At 49.6% G+C, this 21,904-nt stretch overlaps 9 protein-coding genes across 9 annotated transcripts; 4 read left to right on the top strand and 5 right to left on the bottom strand.

Moving 5' to 3' along the window:
• Positions 1–25: 25 nt before the first annotated feature.
• Positions 26–682, top strand: ANOM_001099 (uncharacterized protein; the record flags this gene model as incomplete). Its single annotated transcript, XM_015546356.1, has 2 exons — positions 26–156; positions 211–682. The coding sequence occupies 2 exons, from the start codon at positions 26–28 to the stop codon at positions 680–682; spliced, it is 603 nt and encodes a 200-aa protein (XP_015411608.1).
• A 307-nt stretch (positions 683–989) lies between these two features.
• ANOM_001098 (uncharacterized protein) lies at positions 990–3,757 on the bottom strand (the record flags this gene model as incomplete). The annotated part of the gene is made up of 8 exons (XM_015546355.1): positions 990–1,103; positions 1,169–1,580; positions 1,641–2,113; positions 2,162–2,626; positions 2,761–2,818; positions 2,933–3,216; positions 3,261–3,487; positions 3,532–3,757. 8 exons carry the CDS (start codon positions 3,755–3,757, stop codon positions 990–992), a joined length of 2,259 nt encoding a protein of 752 aa, XP_015411609.1.
• Positions 3,758–4,202: 445 nt separating this feature from the next.
• ANOM_001097 (glutamine synthetase family protein) lies at positions 4,203–5,839 on the top strand (the record flags this gene model as incomplete). The annotated part of the gene is made up of 6 exons (XM_015546354.1): positions 4,203–4,617; positions 4,670–4,830; positions 4,892–4,930; positions 4,979–5,031; positions 5,078–5,758; positions 5,809–5,839. The coding sequence occupies 6 exons, from the start codon at positions 4,203–4,205 to the stop codon at positions 5,837–5,839; spliced, it is 1,380 nt and encodes a 459-aa protein (XP_015411614.1).
• A 425-nt stretch (positions 5,840–6,264) lies between these two features.
• On the bottom strand, positions 6,265–7,994 carry ANOM_001096 (dienelactone hydrolase; the record flags this gene model as incomplete). Its single annotated transcript, XM_015546353.1, has 3 exons — positions 6,265–7,170; positions 7,234–7,671; positions 7,751–7,994. The coding sequence occupies 3 exons, from the start codon at positions 7,992–7,994 to the stop codon at positions 6,356–6,358; spliced, it is 1,497 nt and encodes a 498-aa protein (XP_015411615.1). The 3' UTR covers positions 6,265–6,355.
• A 1,660-nt stretch (positions 7,995–9,654) lies between these two features.
• Positions 9,655–11,544, top strand: ANOM_001095 (glutamyl-tRNA(Gln) amidotransferase, subunit A; the record flags this gene model as incomplete). Its single annotated transcript, XM_015546352.1, has 1 exon — positions 9,655–11,544. The coding sequence occupies one exon, from the start codon at positions 9,655–9,657 to the stop codon at positions 11,542–11,544; it is 1,890 nt and encodes a 629-aa protein (XP_015411616.1).
• A 347-nt stretch (positions 11,545–11,891) lies between these two features.
• ANOM_001094 (catechol 1,2-dioxygenase) lies at positions 11,892–13,302 on the top strand (the record flags this gene model as incomplete). Its single annotated transcript, XM_015546351.1, has 5 exons — positions 11,892–12,041; positions 12,194–12,483; positions 12,560–12,911; positions 13,006–13,059; positions 13,108–13,302. 5 exons carry the CDS (start codon positions 11,892–11,894, stop codon positions 13,300–13,302), a joined length of 1,041 nt encoding a protein of 346 aa, XP_015411617.1.
• Positions 13,303–14,282: 980 nt separating this feature from the next.
• On the bottom strand, positions 14,283–15,317 carry ANOM_001093 (alpha/beta hydrolase; the record flags this gene model as incomplete). Its single annotated transcript, XM_015546350.1, has 3 exons — positions 14,283–14,532; positions 14,589–14,745; positions 14,810–15,317. The coding sequence occupies 3 exons, from the start codon at positions 15,315–15,317 to the stop codon at positions 14,283–14,285; spliced, it is 915 nt and encodes a 304-aa protein (XP_015411610.1).
• Positions 15,318–16,480: 1,163 nt separating this feature from the next.
• Positions 16,481–18,295, bottom strand: ANOM_001092 (glycosyl hydrolase family 79 C-terminal domain-containing protein; the record flags this gene model as incomplete). Its single annotated transcript, XM_015546349.1, has 5 exons — positions 16,481–16,895; positions 16,939–17,269; positions 17,362–17,703; positions 17,762–18,069; positions 18,126–18,295. 5 exons carry the CDS (start codon positions 18,293–18,295, stop codon positions 16,481–16,483), a joined length of 1,566 nt encoding a protein of 521 aa, XP_015411611.1.
• Positions 18,296–19,134: 839 nt separating this feature from the next.
• On the bottom strand, positions 19,135–21,020 carry ANOM_001091 (putative LysM domain protein; the record flags this gene model as incomplete). Its single annotated transcript, XM_015546348.1, has 2 exons — positions 19,135–19,624; positions 19,699–21,020. The coding sequence occupies 2 exons, from the start codon at positions 21,018–21,020 to the stop codon at positions 19,135–19,137; spliced, it is 1,812 nt and encodes a 603-aa protein (XP_015411612.1).
• Between the last annotated feature and the right edge of the window lie 884 nt (positions 21,021–21,904).

Here is a 21,904-nt window from a genome sequence, read left to right as displayed (position 1 = left end):
GGTTAACACAACCTTGAGTACCACCATGAGCGAAACACTCCTTTCCATTCTGACTGCAGAAACCTGGTCCTGGGACCCAGACGAATTCAATCAAATCGCATTCAACAAAGACGGTACAGGCATAGTACATCCAACTTATATCCCCCAGCCCAACATGTCACAATGACTAAATTAGATACTCCCAACAGCTAATCTGCCGCCTTGAACTAGTCGTCTGGATTGCCGCAGAATTCGAGTGGAAGCCCAAAAATCCAGAACACCTCAATCAACCCATCGACCTACCCACAAACCCACCCAACGCCCGTCTATCCTCGCCCAATTTAACATCGAGATGACGCTCACCACACGCCGTCCCACCACACTGGGAGATTCGATCAACCGTCGCGTCATAAATGAACAGCTCCTGACGGATGCGGCGTTCCTGCCGAAGGAATACACAGCCACATTGGAGGCTGGGCGATTTCTATGCGCGTCAGATGTTGGAGGTGGATATAGTGATTCGCCACGGTACGGGGCTCGTTTGTCCTTTGATAAGTCGCCGTATCCGCCGCGGGAGGAGTGGAAGGAAGCAGGTGGCGGCGTGGATGTGAATAGGTTCTGGGAGTGGAGGGAGTTTTGCTCTAGGAGGCTTCCTGAGAAGACGGGGTTGTTTTCGTGGGTTTGGGGGAGTTTGGAGGGTTGAGAAGGTTGTATGTTGTGGTCGATGTGAGATTGGATGGCAGTTCTAGTTGCTTGGTGGGCTCTGTTTGGTGGGTGCTTGTATTGATATGGGCTTTCGATTGTCTAATGCTTTTAGTCTTGTTATGAGTGGGTTACGATTAGTTAATCTTGTTGATTCTTAGAGACGCAATACGATAGATGTATCTTAGGGAAGGTATCCAGAACGATGTATAGTAGAGGTCTTTGCACGCATCTAATGTCGAAGGGCTACGTGGATATTGATGCTCAGGATGACTTCTTTATATACGTATTATTCCGTCGTAATAACACTAAGACTGCTCCTCCTTGATATGGAAGCTCTTCAATTTATAAAACCCATCAAACGCGTGTGGTCCCAACGTGCATCCAAGACCAGAGTTCTTCCATCCAATCCATGCCAGGTCCTAAGATCAATTTCATCAGTATGGAAGCTTCCAAGTGGCACAACGACATATAAAGCAAAACGTACCGGACTCGGGTAATCACAGCGGTTGATATACACGGTACCCGCATCAATCTTCTCAATCAAAGCCTCTCCCGCCTTGATGTCCTTCGTCCATACACTAGCAGTAAGACCGTAGTCACTGTCGTTCATGAGAGCAACGGCCTCCTCATCAGAAGAAACCTTCATGACAGGGATAACAGGACCGAAGGTCTCTTCGCGCATGGTGACCATGTCATGCGTGACGTTAGTAAGGAGCTTAGGAGCAATATAGTTCCCTTCAGCGGGCAAAGAGGTAAATGTGGCATTGGCAGGTGTGGAGTCAATAGCGCCTTTGGATAGTGCATCGTCGATGTGGGACTGGATGTTCTTCAGAGACTGCTTGGAGATTACCGGCCCGGTCGTGGTGTTTTTGTCGGTGGGGTCGCCGAGTTTGTATCTAACTTCTGTTAGTCTTTCATAATATAATTAGACATAATATGAAAGGCGCTCTACTCACGTGCTCAACTCCTTCTGTACTTCAGTAATGAAGTTGTCGTAGACATCGGCGTGAATGTAAACACGTTCAATCGAGCAACAGCTCTGTCCAGAGTTGAAGACGGCCCCGTCGACGACTTGTGCGGCGACGTAGGCTATATCTGCATCTGGTCTGACGTATGCTGGGTCATTGCCTCCTAGTTCGAGATTCACAGGAACGACGCGGTGGGCCGTTGCTTCACGCAGGCGGATGCCACCAGCCGTGGAGCCGGTGAAGGAAACGAGCTTGATCTGGGGGAGCTTGACAATTTCGTCAAGGACGTCGAGGGAGCCGACATGGAGGAGTTGGAGGACGTTAGTGGGTAGCCCAGCTTCCTGGAAGTATGATACCAGCCGTTCACCGAGGAGGGGAGTTTGAGGAGATGGGCGGAGAAGAACCGTGTTTCCAGCGAGGAGGGCCGGTAGGAGAGTGTTCACTGTGATCAGATACGGGTACTAGAGATGGTTAGATCATGACCAGATGCTGAATTTATGTTGCCTTACATTCCACGCAGTTGAAATCAAGGTGACGCCAAGGGGTTCCTTCTTCAGGAATCGTCTGAAACCGCTCTCTGCCTGTCCGGGAAGATTCTTCAGGCTGTCGTCTGCAATACTGAGGAGGTAATCTGCGCGTTTGCGCATGGTGTCAATCTCCTTTGTGCAGTAGGCGATAGGGCGGCCCATTTGAGCCGTGAGCTCATTGGCAAGAGTTTCTTTGTTGGCATCCACTATGTTCAATGCCTTGATAATGATCGCCTTCCGCTCAGCAAGAGAGAGCTGCTTGTAGGACTGGAAGGCATTGTCCGAGGCTTGTGCAATAGCTCGAGCTTCGTCGAGGGAAGTCCCCGGGTGCTCGAAAATGACTTTGTTCGTGGCAGGGGAGAGTGTGCGAATTTGGTTTGCCATCTTGGATGTTGTATGTGTGTTTCGAGGTACGTGAGGAGATTGTGTTGCGAAGGGGATTGTCGGCTACGCAGCTCAGATATAGGTCGAACGTTATCGATAACAGCGCGCTCCGATAGCAGACAGCGCAAAGTGGGTGGGCGCGGTAATTCTCCATGGTGGATCCGACGGAATCTCTAGTCTGAGTCTGCACAGTTCACTTGAATTCCCCAGGATTCTGGTGGTCTCTTGCACATCTTGTACCCGTTATACTCGTAGCTTTATGATAGACAGCTATATCAAGTTCACAATATTTGTCAAAAATTATATTTTACGACGTATCTCTATCTAAGTGCCACACCAATTACCAATGGCGCATCGTGTATTATTCACCCAACAATAAGTTTACAAGCAACCCTCGCAATAAGCTCACCATCGTGCGGGTTCCCGACTCTCGATAATCCATCTTTGGCGAGCTCGTCATCGAAGCGTCCTATCGCGTGTCGAAGCTTGATCAACTCCGTCGTCACAAACTCATCATACTCCGGATGACCCTGTAGTGTCAGAACACGCTGTGGCATATATAGCCCCTGAACCTTGCATCGTGGGCTAGACCCAAGATTGACGAATCCTGGCGGAACGTCGTACACAATATCCGTGTGCATTTGATGTATATTCTAATTCGGTCAGCTAGGAACTAAGACCCCCCCAAATAGCTTACCAATGACTCCTTTGAGAACAGCTGCTTCCCAGTATCACTTAATTGGAATGGTTCGACCGAAACCTCCCAGCCCTCATCGTTCCGGGCGACGCGCGCCCCGAGAGCACGCGCGAGAATCTGGTGTCCAAAACATATACCGATAATGGGCTTCTTGTGCTGCTCGTGTATGTCATGGACGTATTTCGTCAACTCATTCATCCATGGTATGTCTGCATACGCATCGTGTTCTGGAGCTGTTAGAAAACCCTTGTGTTTAGCAGGGAAGACGTACTGCTGCCGGTCATCAACAATGCGTCGAAATCCTCCGGTTTGGGATATACAGATTGGTTCACTACATCCCAATTGGTTGTTTGAATCTCGGTATCAGTGACTCCAAGCCCTTGGAGCCCTTTGTTCAACCAACGGTTGAAAATCGCGCCGTAGGTCCCATAGCGATCAAGGACGGGGTCGATGGGAGTGTCAGTCTCCAGGATAGCAACTCGGATGATACGTGTCATGATGGCTTAACTAATGGATAGAAGTAATTCATTGTAAGTCTGGATATCGGCAGCGCATACAATTATACGTGGGAACAATTGTAACAGGAATAAACACGAACCCTCATCTATCAATGAGTAAGCTGCCATTTAGGGTAAGTGGGGCGTTAGCTTTATCGATAAGCGCGGTCTTTTTCCCCCGCAGCGCGGTCCGCGGTAACCATTCCGCAGTCCACATTCTCCAACGGCGGCGCGGTTAATATCGCACCGATTACTCTCCTACAAGACAGCACAATGAAGAAGGTGGACATTGACGTAGCGTCGGTGCGGCGGATTACGCCATGAGGGCTAAGCCGTCGCATCAAGCTCGGTGGCTCCGCAGTCCTCTCCAGAATTCTTAAAAGCTCTGCCTCGGCCAACTTCTTTTTCAGATCCAATCTGTGAAGCAAACTAACAATCAGAAACAATGGCCTCAAACGTCACATTAGAAAATCTCTCCAGTCTCCTGGCAGACGATATCAAAGTCAAAGTCGCTGGCATTGACTGCGATGGCATCCTCCGCGGCAAAGTCATGTCCAAGGAGAAATTCCTGGGCATTGCGGAAAAAGGATTCGGGTTCAGCTCTGCAGTTTTCGGCTGGGACATGCAGGATGTCCTCTACACGACCGATGCGAATGTCGCGCCCAAGGATTCTGGGTATGTGGACTTTATCGCGGTCCCCGATTTGAGCACATTCAGGAGAATACCATGGGAGGATGACATCCCCTTTTTCTTGGTGCGGTTTATTCAGAACGGCCAGACTATCTCTGCAGATGGCCGGAATATGCTCAAATCGATATGCGATAAGCTCGCAGCAGAGAATTGCAAAGGAATGGCAGGTGGTAAGCGTCTTGTCCCTGCTCGTATCTCCTCGTTTATATCTAACAAGAGTAGTGGAATTGGAGTTCATGAATTTTCAAACCCCTTCCGAAGACGGATACAGCAATGGCTCGCAAACCCAGAACATTGCAGCCTTCCTCGAAAAAAAACACCCCTGGATCTCTGCGCCCTATAACTGCAGGCAGTTTCTCTTACAGCGCAACTCGACCGGTGGCGTTTAAAAAATACTTTTACGACATATTCAATACCTGTGCACAAATAAACTGTGGAATCGAGGGTTGGCATACCGAGGGAGGACCGGGCGTATACGAAGCAGTGAGTTACCTTGACTAGCACTAAACGAATGTGTCGCTTATTTGACAGGCCCTCAAAGTATGCGATGTTCGCGAAATGGCCGACAGAACATCTTTGTTCAAGTATGCATCCCTTCCCTAGTACACCGGTATAAGCTAACAACCAAAGGCTTGTGGCAAAGTCAATAGGCATCGAGCACGGCATCACGCCCTGTTTCATGGCCAAGCCGATCCAAGGTCAACCAGGCAGCTCCGGCCACATCCACGTTTCGCTTTGCGATCTTGACGGCAAGAACCTATTTGCTCGAGAGACTCCGGACGACAACGCGCCATGGCCTGATGCTGTCGGGCTGTCGGATCTGGGCCGCCAATTCCTCGCTGGTATTCTGGAGGCGCTGCCAGACATCATGCCTCTATTCGCACCGACCGTTAACTCTTACAAACGGCTAGTGGAGAACTTCTGGGCGCCCGTGAATGTCAGCTGGGGCCTAGAAGACCGAATGGCCTCGATCCGTCTCATCACACCCCCGGTATGCAAGCCTGGCGCGACGCGATTCGAGGTCCGTATTCCCGGCGCGGACTTGCATCCCCACTACGCACTCAGTGTGATTCTCGCCGCTGGCTGGCGTGGTGTACAGAAGAAGTTGGAGATTAAGGTGCCTCCTGTGTCAGCTATGAAGAAGGATAACACGCGTCCAGAGCTACTGCCAAATACTCTGGAAGAAGCTCTGAAGCGGTTCAACGCAGCGGATAGCATTGCACGCGAGATCCTGGATGGGGAATTTGTGGACTTCTTCACTGCAACTCGTGAGCATGAGTTGCGAGTGTGGAGAGAGGCCGTGACCGATTGGTAAGTAGATGGCCCGGTGAGAAACGTGGATAGTTGCTAACAGTGAATAGGGAGTTTAAGCGGTACATTGAGACGGTGTAAATAGATACTGGGGGCACAATAGACATAAATGTACTGTAAATAGCAAAGTATATACCTACGAATCGATGTTTTCTTACGATATCCCCAATATAGTGCAGTCCTCTAAATCAGGACCTCCGATTTCTGTGGAGGCTTCTTTGCTGGGAAATTTGGGTTGAGGGTTGCAGGATGTATGTCTTTTCTCTCTCTGTTATCCCTCTGTGCTTTTCTGGGTTTACTACCCTGGTTATATATTGTCCAAGTGTGTATGGTGCCGAGCTAATAAATCAACCCAGGAAACTAGCCAGCATGGTATATTGTAAACGAGTAGCGAGGCTTACAGTCAGGTAGAGCGTGTATCTTTACCGTCAGCATGCTTGTATTACGCCGGCGCGGTTTGATGGTTACTATGCTGTTCATGAGGGGGATGTGAGGTATGTTGCGGCAAGTCAAATGTATGAATAACGTGAAATTCGTGAGAAAGATCCCGTATTACGCTAATTAGGCACAGGCTGACTGGGTATATCATGAAATTACTCATTCTTCGTCATTTGCATCTTCCACCGATGCAGAGCCCTTGGAGGGGGTAGGCGTTTGAGCCCTATCCTGTCCTTCTTCTTCTTCCTTATTGTCCCCTTTGTCCTCTGCGGTGTTGTTCTTGTGGCTTTCGTTGCCCTCTGGTCCATGCTCCAATGGCTGTTTCTGAACAGTCTTTCCCTTGCCCTTGCCGTTGTCTAGCGGCTTCTCCGCTTCGCTCTTGAAGTATTCTGTTCCAGACTCCTCTACTCCAGGCGTCACACCGTCCTTGCCTTTCTTTTTGGCTCTCGCTCTGCGAATCAGTCGATTGTGATATTCTTTCCCTTCGACCTCGGGATTCTCCTGCAAAATCCGTCTAGCACCCTCCCGTCCAACCACGGGCAATCGATCAACCCCATGCAGCCCGTGAGGGACAAGCTTCGGATCCAGCAATCCGACCTGGACTAGAACACTCGCCTGATCCCAGTATACGTGCTCCGAGTACAGCCTACCCGCCCGCAGGCTGACAATGCTGACGAGGATTACTTCCACCTCTTTATTTGTAGGCGGCACACCGGGCAACATCCAAGGCACCTCCTGCGTATGCTGGAATGTCGCGTGCAATTCATCAGCCACCCGATCAACCCCGATTGTCCGCGAGATTAACCGCAATCGCATGGAAGGCGGTAGCTGGCGCAGGAAGCTCTGCTCGTAGAACCGCCGCAAAGCGTGGTTTCCGATGCCCCCACTTACCGTGGGGACGTATGTGACCGCCGGGTTGACGTGGCTCACATATGGTTCCATCGTATTAGATAGGTTCATGGAGAAGAATTTGGCTGTTTAGATTAATTAGCGGATCTATTTGGACCGACGAAAGACTTGCTTCCTGGAACACATACCTTCAAGATGTTCCTCCCATCTGTCCTCTAAATCAACGTCCTTGTTGAACCCTCTCCGGAGCACTTGCAACGTCCGACTAAACGCCAGGTCGCATGCCAGTCGATCATACTCGTCTAAATCGTGCTCTGCAAACCCGGGCTGTACATACTCATATGTATATGCCGTATGCCCGATGTTCAACCGCTCACCAGTCCCCATGCCCGGGTTAATCTGCCGTGTACTCCGCTTCTTCTTGCCCTGCAGTCCCACCAGAGTCGGAATAGTCGTCACGTCAACAGTGGCACCAGCCAAGTGCGTCAGGATCCGGACAGAAGGCGGATAACGCGACCGCGTATCGGGGATATTGGTGGGATAATAGGCGACCAAAGCGCAAAGACGACTACAGTTGGTGGGTTTGAGGTAGTAGTCCAAGCAAAATGAAGCAGCGTCTCCGAAGGCTGGAAAGCGTAACATCAGCTATGTCCCTACTGCATCCGATACTCAAACAGGAATGGGCAAAGGAGAGAGGAAACTCACCCATAACCGCATAGTTCTCCCCCACCCCCAGTCCCTCCTTCACACTCTTCAGTCGGGCAACATATTCCCTGGTGTCACCATCATACGGAACATAGATCACATCGAAGCCCTCATCACGCCAGTTCCGCAAGATCTCCGTGTCGAAATCCGGTGTTTCAGCCGAAATGCACAATCGTGCTTTACCGGAGGCGTTGTTGTATAGGAAGCCTGTTGCTCCCGGAGCGTTGATGGAAATGGTGGCCATTTGCCTTTCTTTCCTTGGGTGTTTTTGGTCCCTTATGGGAATGCTTTACCACGGGTGTACACGGTGGAAATTTGGTAGCTCAGGAACAGTACCACGCATGAGAATAATTGGGGTTGTGGTTGATATACTTAACTTGGTATATGAATTTCGGGAGGGTGGCATACGTCATGGGATGTCACACGGCATACGTCATCGGGGGTGGATCAGATGGTCGAGCGCTTCCTGTTCGTGGTAATTTGTGTACATTTTATTATCCTATTTAAATCAATTAATGCGAGGTCTGTGGGTTTGTTTCATTGTTAAGTTACCTTGAAAAAGAAAAATGACGGGGCTGCCTTTCGGTCCATGGGAACCCTATGATCTATCCCTAGTGCTGCATAGCCGTCCAGGGACTGGAGCCTTGTAAGGCCACGTGACTGGCGTTAATGCGTCCTGCTACAATAAGGACCAACTCGTCCAAGAAACCCTACAACAGGCCAGCGGTGCTCCTGTCGAAACGTTCCCAGTCGATCAAGATCAGGGGTTATCCATCTTAAACAGTCATATCGTTTCTTCCTGGCTGTTTAGCGGTTTCCCAACTGTCGTCTTCTCATTTCACAGTGGTGATGCTATTGGTTTATCAACGCTGAACCTCCTCTTAAATTTATGGCTGATGGTATAGTCCTCGTGCAGTATCTCTTCCAATTGGCCGACGCAGAGTACACAGCATAGCCTAAAGGCTGAAAAGTGCGGCGATGGCTTGATGTAAGGCAGCTGCACTCTGTATGTATGCTCCCAGTTTACACTTTACGACACTCTTCGCCTATGGATAGAGTTCTAGTGCTCGACACTCAATGCAGAATGTAACTGGCCAATGGAGTCAGTTCAATGAAACTCATCACATTGATATTCATTGCAATGCTGTTTCGTTTACATTCTATTTTCATACGTCATCAGAGCCATCAATTAGACAAAGTCTAAATTCCATATCCTACCATAGCATCAGTCCATATTCAATACCCTATACGCCTGCAGGCCACAAGTGCAATTCGCAGTCATCACCAGATTCAGCAGAGTGAACATCAAGATGAGTATCTACTTTGTTTTATACTGGGTACAGGCAACTGTAATATCTCACCGAATTTTCTAATGCCCCACTATTCAGATCAGATCAGCCTGATAGTTAGAGATAGTGCCGAAGATCCCTCAACGGCCAAGCCGGTAGTCTCGAGTACCCACATTATATTGGACACATTTTTTCGACACAGCTAATGAATATGGGGGCCTTCATGAATGCGGCGACACGTGTTGTTCTTTTTGCGCAAATCAGTGAGCCTGATCCACCCATGGGGTATGTCCATGTACAGCGCAGGTGATATATCAGATATCACATACAAGGCTCTCCACTCCATACCAGACCTCGGAAACAAGAGGACGCTTAAACGACGAGCGTCAAGTCAATAAATTCTCTTGGCCACAGATCTTCCATTCCACAAATGCATTTCATTGCCAAATAAGATCAAAGTCGACTCTTGGCGAGTCGAGTCGGTTTTCGATTTCCTGTTTCTTTAGCATTCAACCTGTTCCCTCCCCTGTTCTCGGGCTGCCATCAGTATGTATAAATAAAGTTAACTCTACTCGTCCGTGAGAGGCGGCAAAGCAAAAAGCCAAAAAAATCAAAATGCGGTCTTCTATTCTCCTCGTACTCTTCTCAGCGGTTGTAGGGGCAAAAACTGTGCCCAACGGCCAAACACTCAACCTCAACGGCATACCCTACTATCTCAGTGGGATCCCCATATCAAGTTTCTCCCGCGATACTTTCAATAAAGCAAGTGTCGATGTCGACATCTTCCCATTTACGGTTATCCAGACTTCTAGCACCGTCGATGGTAATTTTCTGAGTCAAACAGTTACCAATTTTACCCAGCAGGATGATGTATTTCAACCTGCATTCCTTCAGACCGTCTATTTGACATCTTCTGGCGAATCTTCGAAAATGAACGAGCTGTCTGGCAGCGAGGTTTTGCACCAGTTCGATAATCAAATGCTCCTAACAGAATCTGATACTTCCTTGTCTACGCCTCTTCCGAGTGGGCCTTACTTTGCTTCCGCCCGTACAGGGCACGTTTTCAGAGCTTATCGCCTCTACTCTGACGACACTTTGGCCTTCATCTCGGCCGCTATTAGCGATGAGAATGGCGGCTTCATCCCCATGACTGGGGTTACAGAGGGTGTCATGACGAAGAATGTCGCTGTCCCATCCCGTCTCTACTATACCCCTACCGCTGAAAAGCCTTTAGCTGGTCTCCGACTAGGCGTGAAGGATATCTTCCACGTTAAGGGTCTTAGAACCAGCGGTGGAAGCCGTGCGTACTACTACCTCTATGACGAGCAGAATATTACCAGTCCCTCTGTACAACGCCTCTTCGACTTGGGTGCTGTAATGGTTGGAAAGATGGGTACTGTTCAGTTCGCCAACGGCGATCGCCCTACTGCTGACTGGGTTGATCTCCACTGTCCATTTAATCCACGCGGAGATGGATATCAATATCCTAGTGGTTCCTCGTCGGGTTCTGGCGCGGGCATTGCCGCGTATGAATGGTTAGATCTGGCTATTGGTAGTGACACAGGTGGTTCTATGCGCGGACCTGCCGGTGTCCAGGGTGTTTATGGTAATCGACCATCAACTGGAGCTATCACTATGGAGAATGCCCTGCCACTCTCACCCCCGCTCGATACAGCCGGTATGTTCGCACGAAGTGCGTCTTTATGGTCAAAGACTGTACAAGCTTGGTACCCCAATTTCAATCGCAGTTATCCATCCCACCCCAAACAAATCTATCTCTCTCGCAGCAACTGGGACGAGTACACCACGCCTGAAGCAAATGAACATCTCGAAACATTCATGCAGAAACTCGAGGATTTCCTCGATGCGAATCGCACCATCGTCAATGTGACAGAACATTGGTCAGAAACCCACAGCTCGCCCTCTTTGATCAACCTTCTCAACACCACCTACGCCTACCTTGTCTCCGTCGGCCAATGGAATAATCTCGCCAAAGGCTTCTTTGCAGACTATGCCCAGGCTCACGACGGACGTCGCCCATTCATTAACCCCGGTCCACTGGCGCGCTGGGAATGGGGGCAAGCAAATGGCGCAAACGCATCCTACGACGTTGCCCTGCAGAATATGACTATCTTCCGAGACTGGTGGTCGACGTCCGGCTACGGACGACCTGACAATGAATCTTGCTCAGAAGGCGTCTTCGTTCACGCCTGGGCGACTGGAGCAGCAGACTACCGCAACCGATACTTCAACCCCCCTGGTCCCCCATTCGGATTCACAGACGACGATATCGCCATTTACGCAGGCACACCCGAAGTTGTGGTCCCGTTGGGTGAGTCTCCATACAACAGTACCATCACACTGCATGAGGAGTATCTCCCTGTTTCAGTCGGTCTGCAAATGGCTCGAGGCTGCGATCGGGCACTTGCGGAGTTGGTGGATGGTCTGGGCAATGCAGGCATTTTGAAGCCTGTTTCTGCGGGTTCACGATTGTATTCTTCATAAATAGATGTCGTTATGTGTTATATATTTGGTATATACCTTAATATATTTGGCTAATCTATCCCACCACAATTGTGCCAAAATAAGACTTGGCTCGGTTTAGAAGACCATATTCAGGCAGTCAGGAGCTGTATTAAGGATAGGCTTGAACGTTGCCCAAGCGGAATTATACAGCCTGCCTCTCCATAGCAAACAACTCTGCATTCTATTCTGCATTGGTAAGAGCCGAGTGAGGCAACCTCGCAGATATACTACTGCAAACAGATAGAATGTTTGCAAGGCTAGTCGCGGAGACCTTCCATGATTCAAGTCACGCTTGACACAAGAGGCTTGCTTGGAGATGGTCAACTATGGGGAGCAATAGCAGCCACTCCGTCACTCCTACAATCAACCTTGCCTCCGTCAGCAGCTTTATTCAACCTATGAAGGTGACCAAATGCATAATCGACGACGAGCCTATGTTCAAAGATCTTATTCTACTCCTCGCGCTCGGTAGCAAGGTATGTTTTCCGTAATAAAAATTCATTCTTGATACCATGTGAACTACAAGATCTATTCTGGAAGCTAGTGACCCCGTAAGGCATTCTGTCGAAATTTGGCCCACCAATATAAAGGAGTCACTGCGTGAATATATTTGACTTCTCTCTTTCAGACGACTAACGAGCTTAACATCACCACATCCTCTGTACTCAGGATGGCAACGCACCCCTTTGACCCCAACTTCACCGACAAGGTAATCAACGCGATGGGTCCCATGACACCACCACGTCTGCGCCAGCTGATGACCGGGCTCATCAGACATGTGCACGACTTTGCGCGTGAGAACGAGCTGACGGTGGACGAGTGGATGGCGGGCGTGGGGCTGCTCAACTGGGCCGGGCAGATGAGCGACGACAAGCGGAATGAGGGACAACTGCTGTGGAATGTCATTGGGTTGGAGAGGTATCTCGTTCCCACGAACCTTACACATAGAAGGCATGTTATGTACAGAAATGCTGGCTAACTAGGACCGGGAAAGTCTCGTCGATGAAATCACATTCACCCTCGCCGGCGAAGCTCACGACGCACCGGCTGCCACTGCAATCTGGGGCCCGTTCTTCCGCGCTGACACGCTATGGCGCCGGAACGGGGAGGATATTGTGAAAACGAAGCCGGCTGATGGCAAGATGGCATTTATGCATGGGCAGGTACTCGATTTCGTGAGCAAGAGGCCGCTCGTCGGGGCAACGGTTGAAGTGTGGCAGGCTTCGACGAATGGATTGTACGAGCAGCAAGATCCTGAGCAGGAGGAGTTTAATCTGCGCGGTAAATTTAAGACGGATGAGGAGGGTAGATATTCGTTTTATTGCTTGAGGCCGACGCCATATCCTGTTCCTCATGATGGTATTTTTCCACTCTCCCTTATGTCTACTCGATATACCAGGTTTATTTTGGCGACTGACGATGATATGACCTGGGGGAAAGCTCATCCAGCTGATGGATCGGCATCCCTTCCGGCCTGCTCATATTCACATCATTGTACGTTCCCTCCGCTCTTTACGTTCAATTCTAACACCAGGTAGGTAGGCTACACATGATGGCTACCGTTCTCTCACTACGCAAATTTTCGACCGTAAGGACAAGAACGTGGACAGCGACTGCGTCTTCACGGTCAAGAATTCTCTCGTTGTCGATTTTGTGCCCCGCACGGGCGATCCTCAGGCTGGTCTTGAGCTGCACTACGATATCAAGCTTGTGTGCGATGCTACCGATGGTGCATAGCTCTGGGTTTTTTTCTTGGCGATGATATGAAATGGGGTTATCTGTATCTTACTGTTTGCGAATGGAACCTTTGTTTTCTTGTGAAACAACAGATAGTATTTCTTGCCTGTGGCTTCAACGTGCGCCAAGTCACAAGCAGACTGAACAGCATAATAGATAGGCTGCCCGCAATGCATGGTCAAATATTAAGAATCATGGTATAGTACGTGTATCAGAGACAATGCCTCGCCGTGTTGGGGCTGTGGTCGAGGCGGCTTGGTAGTATATGACATATTAGGGCAAATCGTATGTATTGGGATACCGACGCGTATCGGACGCTAGGGCGCTGTGATATCCATCGTACATATACGATGGAGGTGGCCTTATTCTTGGCAGGCCAATCGTTGCTGTAGATCCCTCTGCCGGACCGCAGGATATCCGGATGCACTGAGGCTAGCATTGGAGTTGTAGATCCTCTCCAGGATCGGTGCACCGGAGGAGAAGTTCTGAGTTCGCACTGGTTGACGACCACTTGGGAGGAATGGTGCTGTTGTCGACAGTGTCGAAGCCTTGGTCCGCCTGATGAATACTCTGATTTCTTATACATATCGAACAGACACTCCTTTGGTCCCGTGAATGAATTGTTTACGCAACACCATATATGGTGCTGTACTGTACCACTCACTGCTTCTTTCCCTTGGATCTTCTATTGAAATGGCACGTGGCGTAGGTATCATATAAACATAGCTACTGTAGCATGGTTGTGTGGGCTATGGGTGATCCAGAACCACTTCTTTGTAAACAAAATCCAATCTCGATTTAGACGCTACTGCATCTATCTTACGTGCTATACAATGGCCTGTGCAGAATAGTAGTCTCCTTTGTTGTCTCTGCTATACAGCCCTTCTGCGTTTTGCTAGAAGGTCCTGGGGACTAATCCAAAAGAGAAGCATTACACTATTTCCCATTAACCTCATTCACGAATCCACAATAACAAGTTATCAAACCAAATACTCCTTCAGAAAGTCCGCCTGAGCCGATGCAACACGATCGAAGCCTTCACCGCTATAACTATCAAAATGGCCGCCGGGGAGGATCCGCAACTTCTTTGGCTCCCGGGCCCGAGAATACGCCTCCAGAGCAATATCAGTGGGAGTGATGACATCATTCTCTGCCACAGTCATCAACAGCGGGGTTGGCGAGATGTGGTGGATATGCGCTGAAGGGTAATATTCGCGAGCCGCCTCGAGACTGATCAGAGAAGTCAGCATTAGGGCCGGGTCGCGTAGAGGAAGAGGGGAACGTACGTTTTCAGCGTGACCTCATTTTTCCAGTTAGACTTGGCTTCCCACGCACTAAAGAACTGATAGCTATCTGGAGTGGGGAGGGCAGATGGTTTCAGGGGGTCTTCATCCACCACTTTCATCATCGCAGGGGGTTTGCCTGCGGCGCGGGCCAGCCTGTCTATATGTAACAATCAGCGAATGTGAGCATCAGCGAGCGCCCTTGAGTGAATGAACACTGATACCTTCCTGAAACCCCTTGTTCACTGCCTCCACCATATCAGGCCGAATGAGCCGATTCATATTCGTCCAACCATCTGCGAACGGAGCATGCGAGAGCACCGCCTTCACACGCCGGTCAACTGCGCCAACCCATAGCACATGGCCCCCGCTGTAAGAACTGCCCCAGATGCCGATGCGGTCGGGATCAACGTCGGTGCGAGACTGCGCGTACGTGATGGCGTCGGAAATATCGCTTGTCTGTTGACTCGGGAGGATCTCATGGCGAGGCTGGCCTGCCTTGGTGTCACTGTCCCCGAATCCTCGGTTGTCATATACTAGACAGCTGATGGGCAGGTTCTGGGTGAAATATTCCGCAAACGTGTCAAGGTCCATTTCTTTCAAGGCGGAGAACCCGTGAGACATCACAAGGCATGGCAGCCTGGTTTCTGATGGCTTTGTTGAAGAACGGAAGAACCATCCTCGCAAAGTGACATGGTCGGCTGTTTGGAATTCGATGTTTTCGTGAGGCATGTTGGGTCGTAGTTCAGCGTGATTGGGAGGATTCAATTGTATCTTCAAAGGGGAAGAGCTGAGACGATGTTGGGGGCCTCCAAAGGTGTAAAGATCCTGACGTTCTTAAAGGTCCTTTAAGGCCACCCATAGTTGTTCAAGGCCACCCACCCTTGGTCGTTTTAAGGCCCCCTTCCGGTGGATTCTAGCCGCCAATCCGCGACAATCGTTTGTTTAAGTTCTATGTACGGCTTTCTGAACCGCCTGTCTTATTGGATCACTTTCGAATTACTTATTTTACTTGTTTTAATTCTCATGCATAATTCCTGGATATAACTAGTACCTATACCTTATGATCCTTCATGTGATATATGACGTAATGAAAGTCTTCCTCATCCTCTTCAGAGTAACATCGCTGCCCAGTGCCAGCCCGCCGGCTGGAGAGTTAGCCTTGGTTAATAAACCAACTCCCACGCTCAAATGTACGCACAAGGTGATTATTTTCAGATCATCGAGCTTGAGATGAAAGCAATGCAGTATTCTGAAAAATCTTTCTTGGAAAATCCTAATCGAGTTTCATTTAACTCTTCCATGGGAGAAGGATACAGCTCAACAGAAGAGCACAACCGTGAATTGAGAGATCGTGCTGTCCAGCTCACGACGGATAACCTCGACATTCTAAGGAGTGGGGAGAATTCTATATTCTGTGACAGTCTTTTGGCATTGTGGAGAAAACCCAGCTCCTGGGGGCGGGTTTAACATTCCAGAATGCAGATCGTCAGAGCCCGGCAAGTGCCAATAGGTATGACATCAAAACCCTAATAATTATGGAGCAATCCACGTCTACTTCCGAAAGCATAAATAGTTAAGTTATCCTGCCATGACAGTGAAATCAATCCCCAGGTTCGATCCAGCTAAGCATACGGCTTGGTCTATACAACGTGCGTCAATACTTCTTCAACCCATCAAAAGCTTGGTCTAGATCACAATTGAATCTCCTCATCTCATCCTTTTCTTCAATTCAGTTAGGTACCCCCATTGGCTGCACCTAGTGTTCGATAGTCAAATCAACTAGAAAAAAAAATGCATTCTGCTTTGCTGATGGCTACCAGCAAATCCCCCTTTCCGTTATATGCTTTGTATTACCTACTTCATTGGTTGTTGTTATATAGCAGCTGCCAGCATCACCCTCTTTCTACTATAACAGCCTCCGAAGCGAGCAGAGTTACGAGGCCAGTCGAGATATTCTCGATGCTCAAGTCACGTATGATTCCCCCGCTAGCGTCGACACTCTGACCAGCCCAAGTCACGCCCGTTCTCGCATCGGAACTTTGGCCCGTCAAGCGTCTAACCCTTAGATTGGACCCAAGGCTGGAGACAACGTTGAACTCCCTACTCGACCGGGTAGTTGTCTCGTTAAAATACTCCATATTCAAGATAACAAGCTTCTCCATCTGGTCATTGTCGTAAATAGCAAAATGTACAGCAGAGCTGGAATCAAGCGACGTTATCGGCGCGATCCTGGGAACCTTGAGATCTGCTACGAGGTCTGCAATGAAGAGCATGCTATAATATCTATTTCCCCTCTGCTCATCAGTTCTGGGCAAAATACAATGTCTCCAAAGTGGACGGATCAGAAGACTCACGTGGGTTAATATGGGGGACCGGCAATGTATCCGTCGGCAACGGCTCCCACGTAGAATAGTAGAAGTCGCCTTTTCCGTTGTGGAAGAAGAATCGATCGATCCCAGCTGTGGCACCGGTGAGCGCGTAGTCCAGTTGCCAGAGTGCTGCTCCAAGCGTGTTCGATACCCCGTCCTTCCCGTGGCAGGCAACGGAGCCTGTTTCGCCCATGTGTATCTTTTTTCCCAGTGGTTTTGCGGCGGATATCTCGCTGCTGTACTGATCGAGGAGGGCTAGAGTCTGTTTGTGGTCGAGGAGGTTTCTTAGGTCGACTTTGGCTGCGTCTTCGTCTGTTTCAATTTAGAGGGAGGTGAGAACTGGAATAATGGCAGGAAAGAGGAAACATTACTCAAATACATATATATACATGGGGGAAACATACCCGTGCATATATTCCATGGGTAGCCATGGACGGAGAAATATTCAATTCCTGGAATGGACTGTGGTACATCTAGCCTCACTAGTTCCGAGATGCTCATATCCGGCTTGAATAATTCCGGGCCTGCAAATGATGGAAACTGGAAGCTGGAAGTGGCGGACGAGCGAGCTCGGAGACGTGGTATCCATTCACGCATTTGACTGGCATAATCATTCACGTCGTAGTCTGGTGGTCGAATGTCTCCATACAGGTTCACTTCATTACCTAGTTCGTATGCCATGACCAGAGATTGGTCGATGTATTTGAAGGCACCGTCGATCTCAGCTTGGGCCAGGCTGTAGCTGTCTGTAGGATAAGTCAGAATTGACAGCAAGCCACATGAATAGGAAGAACGGATACATACTGTTGCGAAAATTGAGTCCAAAAATGATCGGAGTTCCAGCTGGCACGTTGTTCGTCAGGACATTAAATAAGTTCTTGTTAAACGTAACTTCGACTGCTTCGGTGCCCTTGGGATCATTGGGGTCGTTTAGCACAATGCTACTCATTGTCTGTTCACAGTTCTCGCAGAAGCTAGCTCGATCTTGGGTATTGCCACCTATCCGTAGGATAGCTGGACTCCGAGACCGATCGACGATGTTCTGTAGAAGTTGTTTTGAAAAGGTGTTTGGATTGTCCACGTCACCAAAATAATCTACCGTGTTCCCAAATCTGAAGTGATGGTGGGTAAGCACCCTATCGAGTGAAAGGGGTGAATAACAGCCTACTCAATGGACAGCCCCATCAGCTGTTTGTTCAGCGGCACTGCGCCTGCAGCGGCTTGCTGGACGTTAAAGTGAACATCTGAGCGATACAGAGGCAGCGTGTTATTGTCCAAAGGCAGTGCCGCTACTGTCTTCGCTATAGTAGCTAGAAGTATGAGGTGGGTGAGCACCATGATGGTAGTTATCATTGATTACAACCTTACTTCCATATTTACACCCTCAACGTATTTTTTATACATCAACATCCATGCGCTTTGATACATGGAGCGGCAACATGATTGACGGGAAAATCTATTGATTAATATGAAGAAATCGTCCGGACCAAGAGTGTGGGGTAAGTACCCCCGCCGGGCTTTCAGTGATTTAGATATGTCGTTGATGATGAGTTGGCCTGGCTGATATAGAGTTCGATATAATCCGAGAGGTGTCAGAATTGACACAGAGAGTTGAAGCAGATATGGCTCGAAAACCGGAAGCGTCGGTTATATATTGTTTGGCTCTTGAGAGTACTATAAACACCAACTCGTCACAGAAAAGTGAATGAATTATATATCTCAATACCGAACTTTCTACACAACCCATGGCGATGAAGCAGGAATCGATAGATGTTGACTGTACGGGCAGTTATATTGATTTATGGCTAATGCCTCGAATGCCCATTCCCCATAAGTATACCAGCACAAAGGAATCTAAATTGCTAAACACAAAAACGCGTGGCCACAGCAAAGACACCGATCCGAATAGCCAATTGTATAATCCAAGGAGCAATTACAACGTATCATCAACTAGCCAACAGTATGATCCTGTTGCGCCGCGCTATGCTATAAGCGTACATGGAAGGAAGGTATCTGATATCACAAAGACCCGCAAAACTTTATCTGGTCCCTATCGTTGCCGCTGCCCGAACGGATTCCCAAAATAAGATAAAAAAATGTTCGAAAAGAGAAAAGAAAGAGAAAGGGATGGCTACTTGGCCTTCAGGGTAAAGCATGTAGCAATATTATACCCGACATCAATCGTCCTTGAACGTAGTACGAGTCCTGCTCGTCCCTGCCGAAGGACTATGGAAACGGCCTCTCACTGAGCTACCATCGCCAACAATTGTTCCGGATCGGTTGTACTCGGGCCGCAGTATCTTTGAGGCGTCGCGAGATTCTAATCCATCATTAAGCTCAATCAGGTCTCCCACCCCGCGCGTCGCAGGTCGATGGGCTGTGCCGTTCATTTGGTGGCCTTGTGTGCTTTGCTGCAGTTCATTAAACCCAGCCTTGGCTCGGTTGGTCATCTTCCTGACCCAGCCCTCGACTGCACCGCCTATATTGTCCAAGCCGGTGGGAGTGTTGGACACAGCATTTGAAGTGTACTCCGTGGAGTCTTGAAATTTCGGAGGAGTAGGAGCGGGGGCAAGGTTCGGTAGATGCTGGGCAAAGAATTTACTCAGACCGTCGAGAGCCGGCCCAGGAGCCATTGCGTCACGATCGAGGGTGCCACGCCCGGCCCGGCTAATTGTATGTTGCTGCGTTGACGCTGGTGGCGCACGGCTGGCTTAGATTTGGCTGATGTTCGTGACCCTGACGAGTCCGCGTGAGGTCTATTTCCGGGCATAGATGTAACGCGCGAGGGTTGAGGTTCAAAGGTTGATGAAGTCGAGGATAATGTTGGGGTTCTCTCGCGTCCAGATAACGAAGGACTCTCGGAGTCAGTATAGGAAATAGATTTCCGTCTTGAGCGCGGAAAGAAGCCTAACGCCCTGCGAGGGACGCGTCCAATCTCTACAGGCGCAGAGAAGCCATCGATCTGGACCCAGGACTCGTGTTTCCATATTTGGTCCGCTTCCGCCTCTGAAGGAGCGTCCGGGATTGCTTCGGGTTGATCGCGAGGCCCTGAAATCGAACTCGGGGCTATTGAGCTCCCACTTGGATCTTCCAAAGAGTCTCGTCTGGAAATCCCAGCATCCACCAGTTTTAAATCATGTCGAATGGGTCGTCCTTTGACTGAGCAAGAATCGACTGGTAGAAGAACTGTCTTCCGACCTTGAATACTATCACTGGGCCAAAAGCCATTCGCCTTCCTAAATATCGCAGGCTGGCAACCGTAGCGTATCGTTACCCCCGTTATACTGTCCGTCGGCTGGACATGATGTACGTACGCCAGAGCTTCCTCGTCCGGATTCGAACCTGCTTTCAAATGGCCCGTCCGATCACTAGAATCGCGTCGTTTATGTTTCGTATTAAGATTTCCATTCGTCTCTGTATCCGCCAGTAGCAGTGCTTCCCTTTTCTTAGCCTGTACAAATGCTTGCCGTTCTTCCTTAGTTCCAGCGCCAATTGCGGAGGTAGACGGAGCTGCCGGTCCCCACGACGAGGATGTCAAAGTCCGCGACGGGTTCCCCGTGTACGAATCGGGGCGTGAAGGCTTCCTCGTATGTGTCCGTGGCGTGCCATTGGTGGTGGGCCGTGCAATATCACTTCCCAAAACCGATGAGGCCAAGCTCTGTAACGATGACCAAGACGCATCCAGAAAGTCAGCGGCAGCTCGCGACGACTCCGCGAAGTTGACTTGATTCTTGCCAGTATAGCTGAACCCGCCTAACGAGCTACTCGCTCCGCGGCCAGGCGAAGGTGTGACTCGGGAAGGATGTCTCATGGGCATTGGCGAAGCTCCGCGGGATGTGTAGGGTGACGGGGTGGCACCGCGAGATCGAGGTACCGGGAGATCCGTGGACAGGGTGGTGGACAACCCGGAGGGCTCCAGCTGCCTTCCATTATCACTTTCATCGTCGGTGAACGATACCAAGCGGCGAGGGCGTGATCGCACGGTTGAGGTGGACCTACGGGAGGCACTCGTACCATTTGTCCCAGGGCTGAGGGTGTCGGCAAAGCTGGTACTGGAACTCATCCCTGACGACGATAATGATTATATTCGAGGGGAGAGAATATCGTCAGCTCTCCTAAGAGAAGAAAACTTTGGGTGAATGATCGCCAAACGCAAAGCGCCATGGGAAGGCCCTATAGCACAACGTTCGTCATCCAGTCTTCGTCCCTATCGCATCTGTGTCCTTAAGCGGCGTTCTAACGTGCTAGGGTAAGAGCAATTCAGTAATCTGTCCAATAAACGATGGTCTTCGCACAGTGGGTTGAGGTCCGATATGACGCACAGTCCAGAGAATCAGGGACATCGAACTAGGGAGACCATCGAAAGCTGAGCAGGGAGTATGGGGGGTGAATAGTCGGGGTGCGGGATGTGGCAGGAAGGGTAAATTAGTGGTTTAACCTCCTTTGTGATGACGACTCCCCGAGTTTAGTACCAGCAAGCCCAGACGTCGTCCACTCACGGCGGGGCGGGTCCAGGTCTTATGTAAAAGGTCAAGAGAATGGAGACTTTGCGGCGCCCGCTGAGATTAGATAGGTCGCTCAGAACTTTGCCAAGGGGAAAATTGAGAGAAAAGAAGCGACCACCAAATAAAGGGAGAAAGAAAGAAAAAAAAAAGCAGCAGCAGTAGGAATAGGAGAAAAGGGACGTTCCGCCAAAAGAAAGACAAAATTGTGCTCGGAATATTCGATCGGCATCCCAAGAGGTGATCCTTTCCCAGTCAATCTTGTCATGTTCTTATCATCCTGTGTAGGTCACCTTGCAGCCTCCAGTTGGCCACCGTACGGTACCGTATTGCCCGACCGGCCGCGGATCGGCGAGTTCCCTCCCATTACGGTGCAATTGCTTACGCCAACACTATTATCACGACGCATTGCATAACAATATGCATATACTCTATCCTGCCAAAT

This window comes from Aspergillus nomiae, assembly GCF_001204775.2.
Source record: "Aspergillus nomiae NRRL 13137 chromosome Unknown contig00010, whole genome shotgun sequence".
Taxonomy (NCBI): Eukaryota; Fungi; Ascomycota; class Eurotiomycetes; order Eurotiales; family Aspergillaceae; genus Aspergillus; species Aspergillus nomiae.
This window is presented reverse-complemented; position numbering and strand designations above follow the sequence as displayed.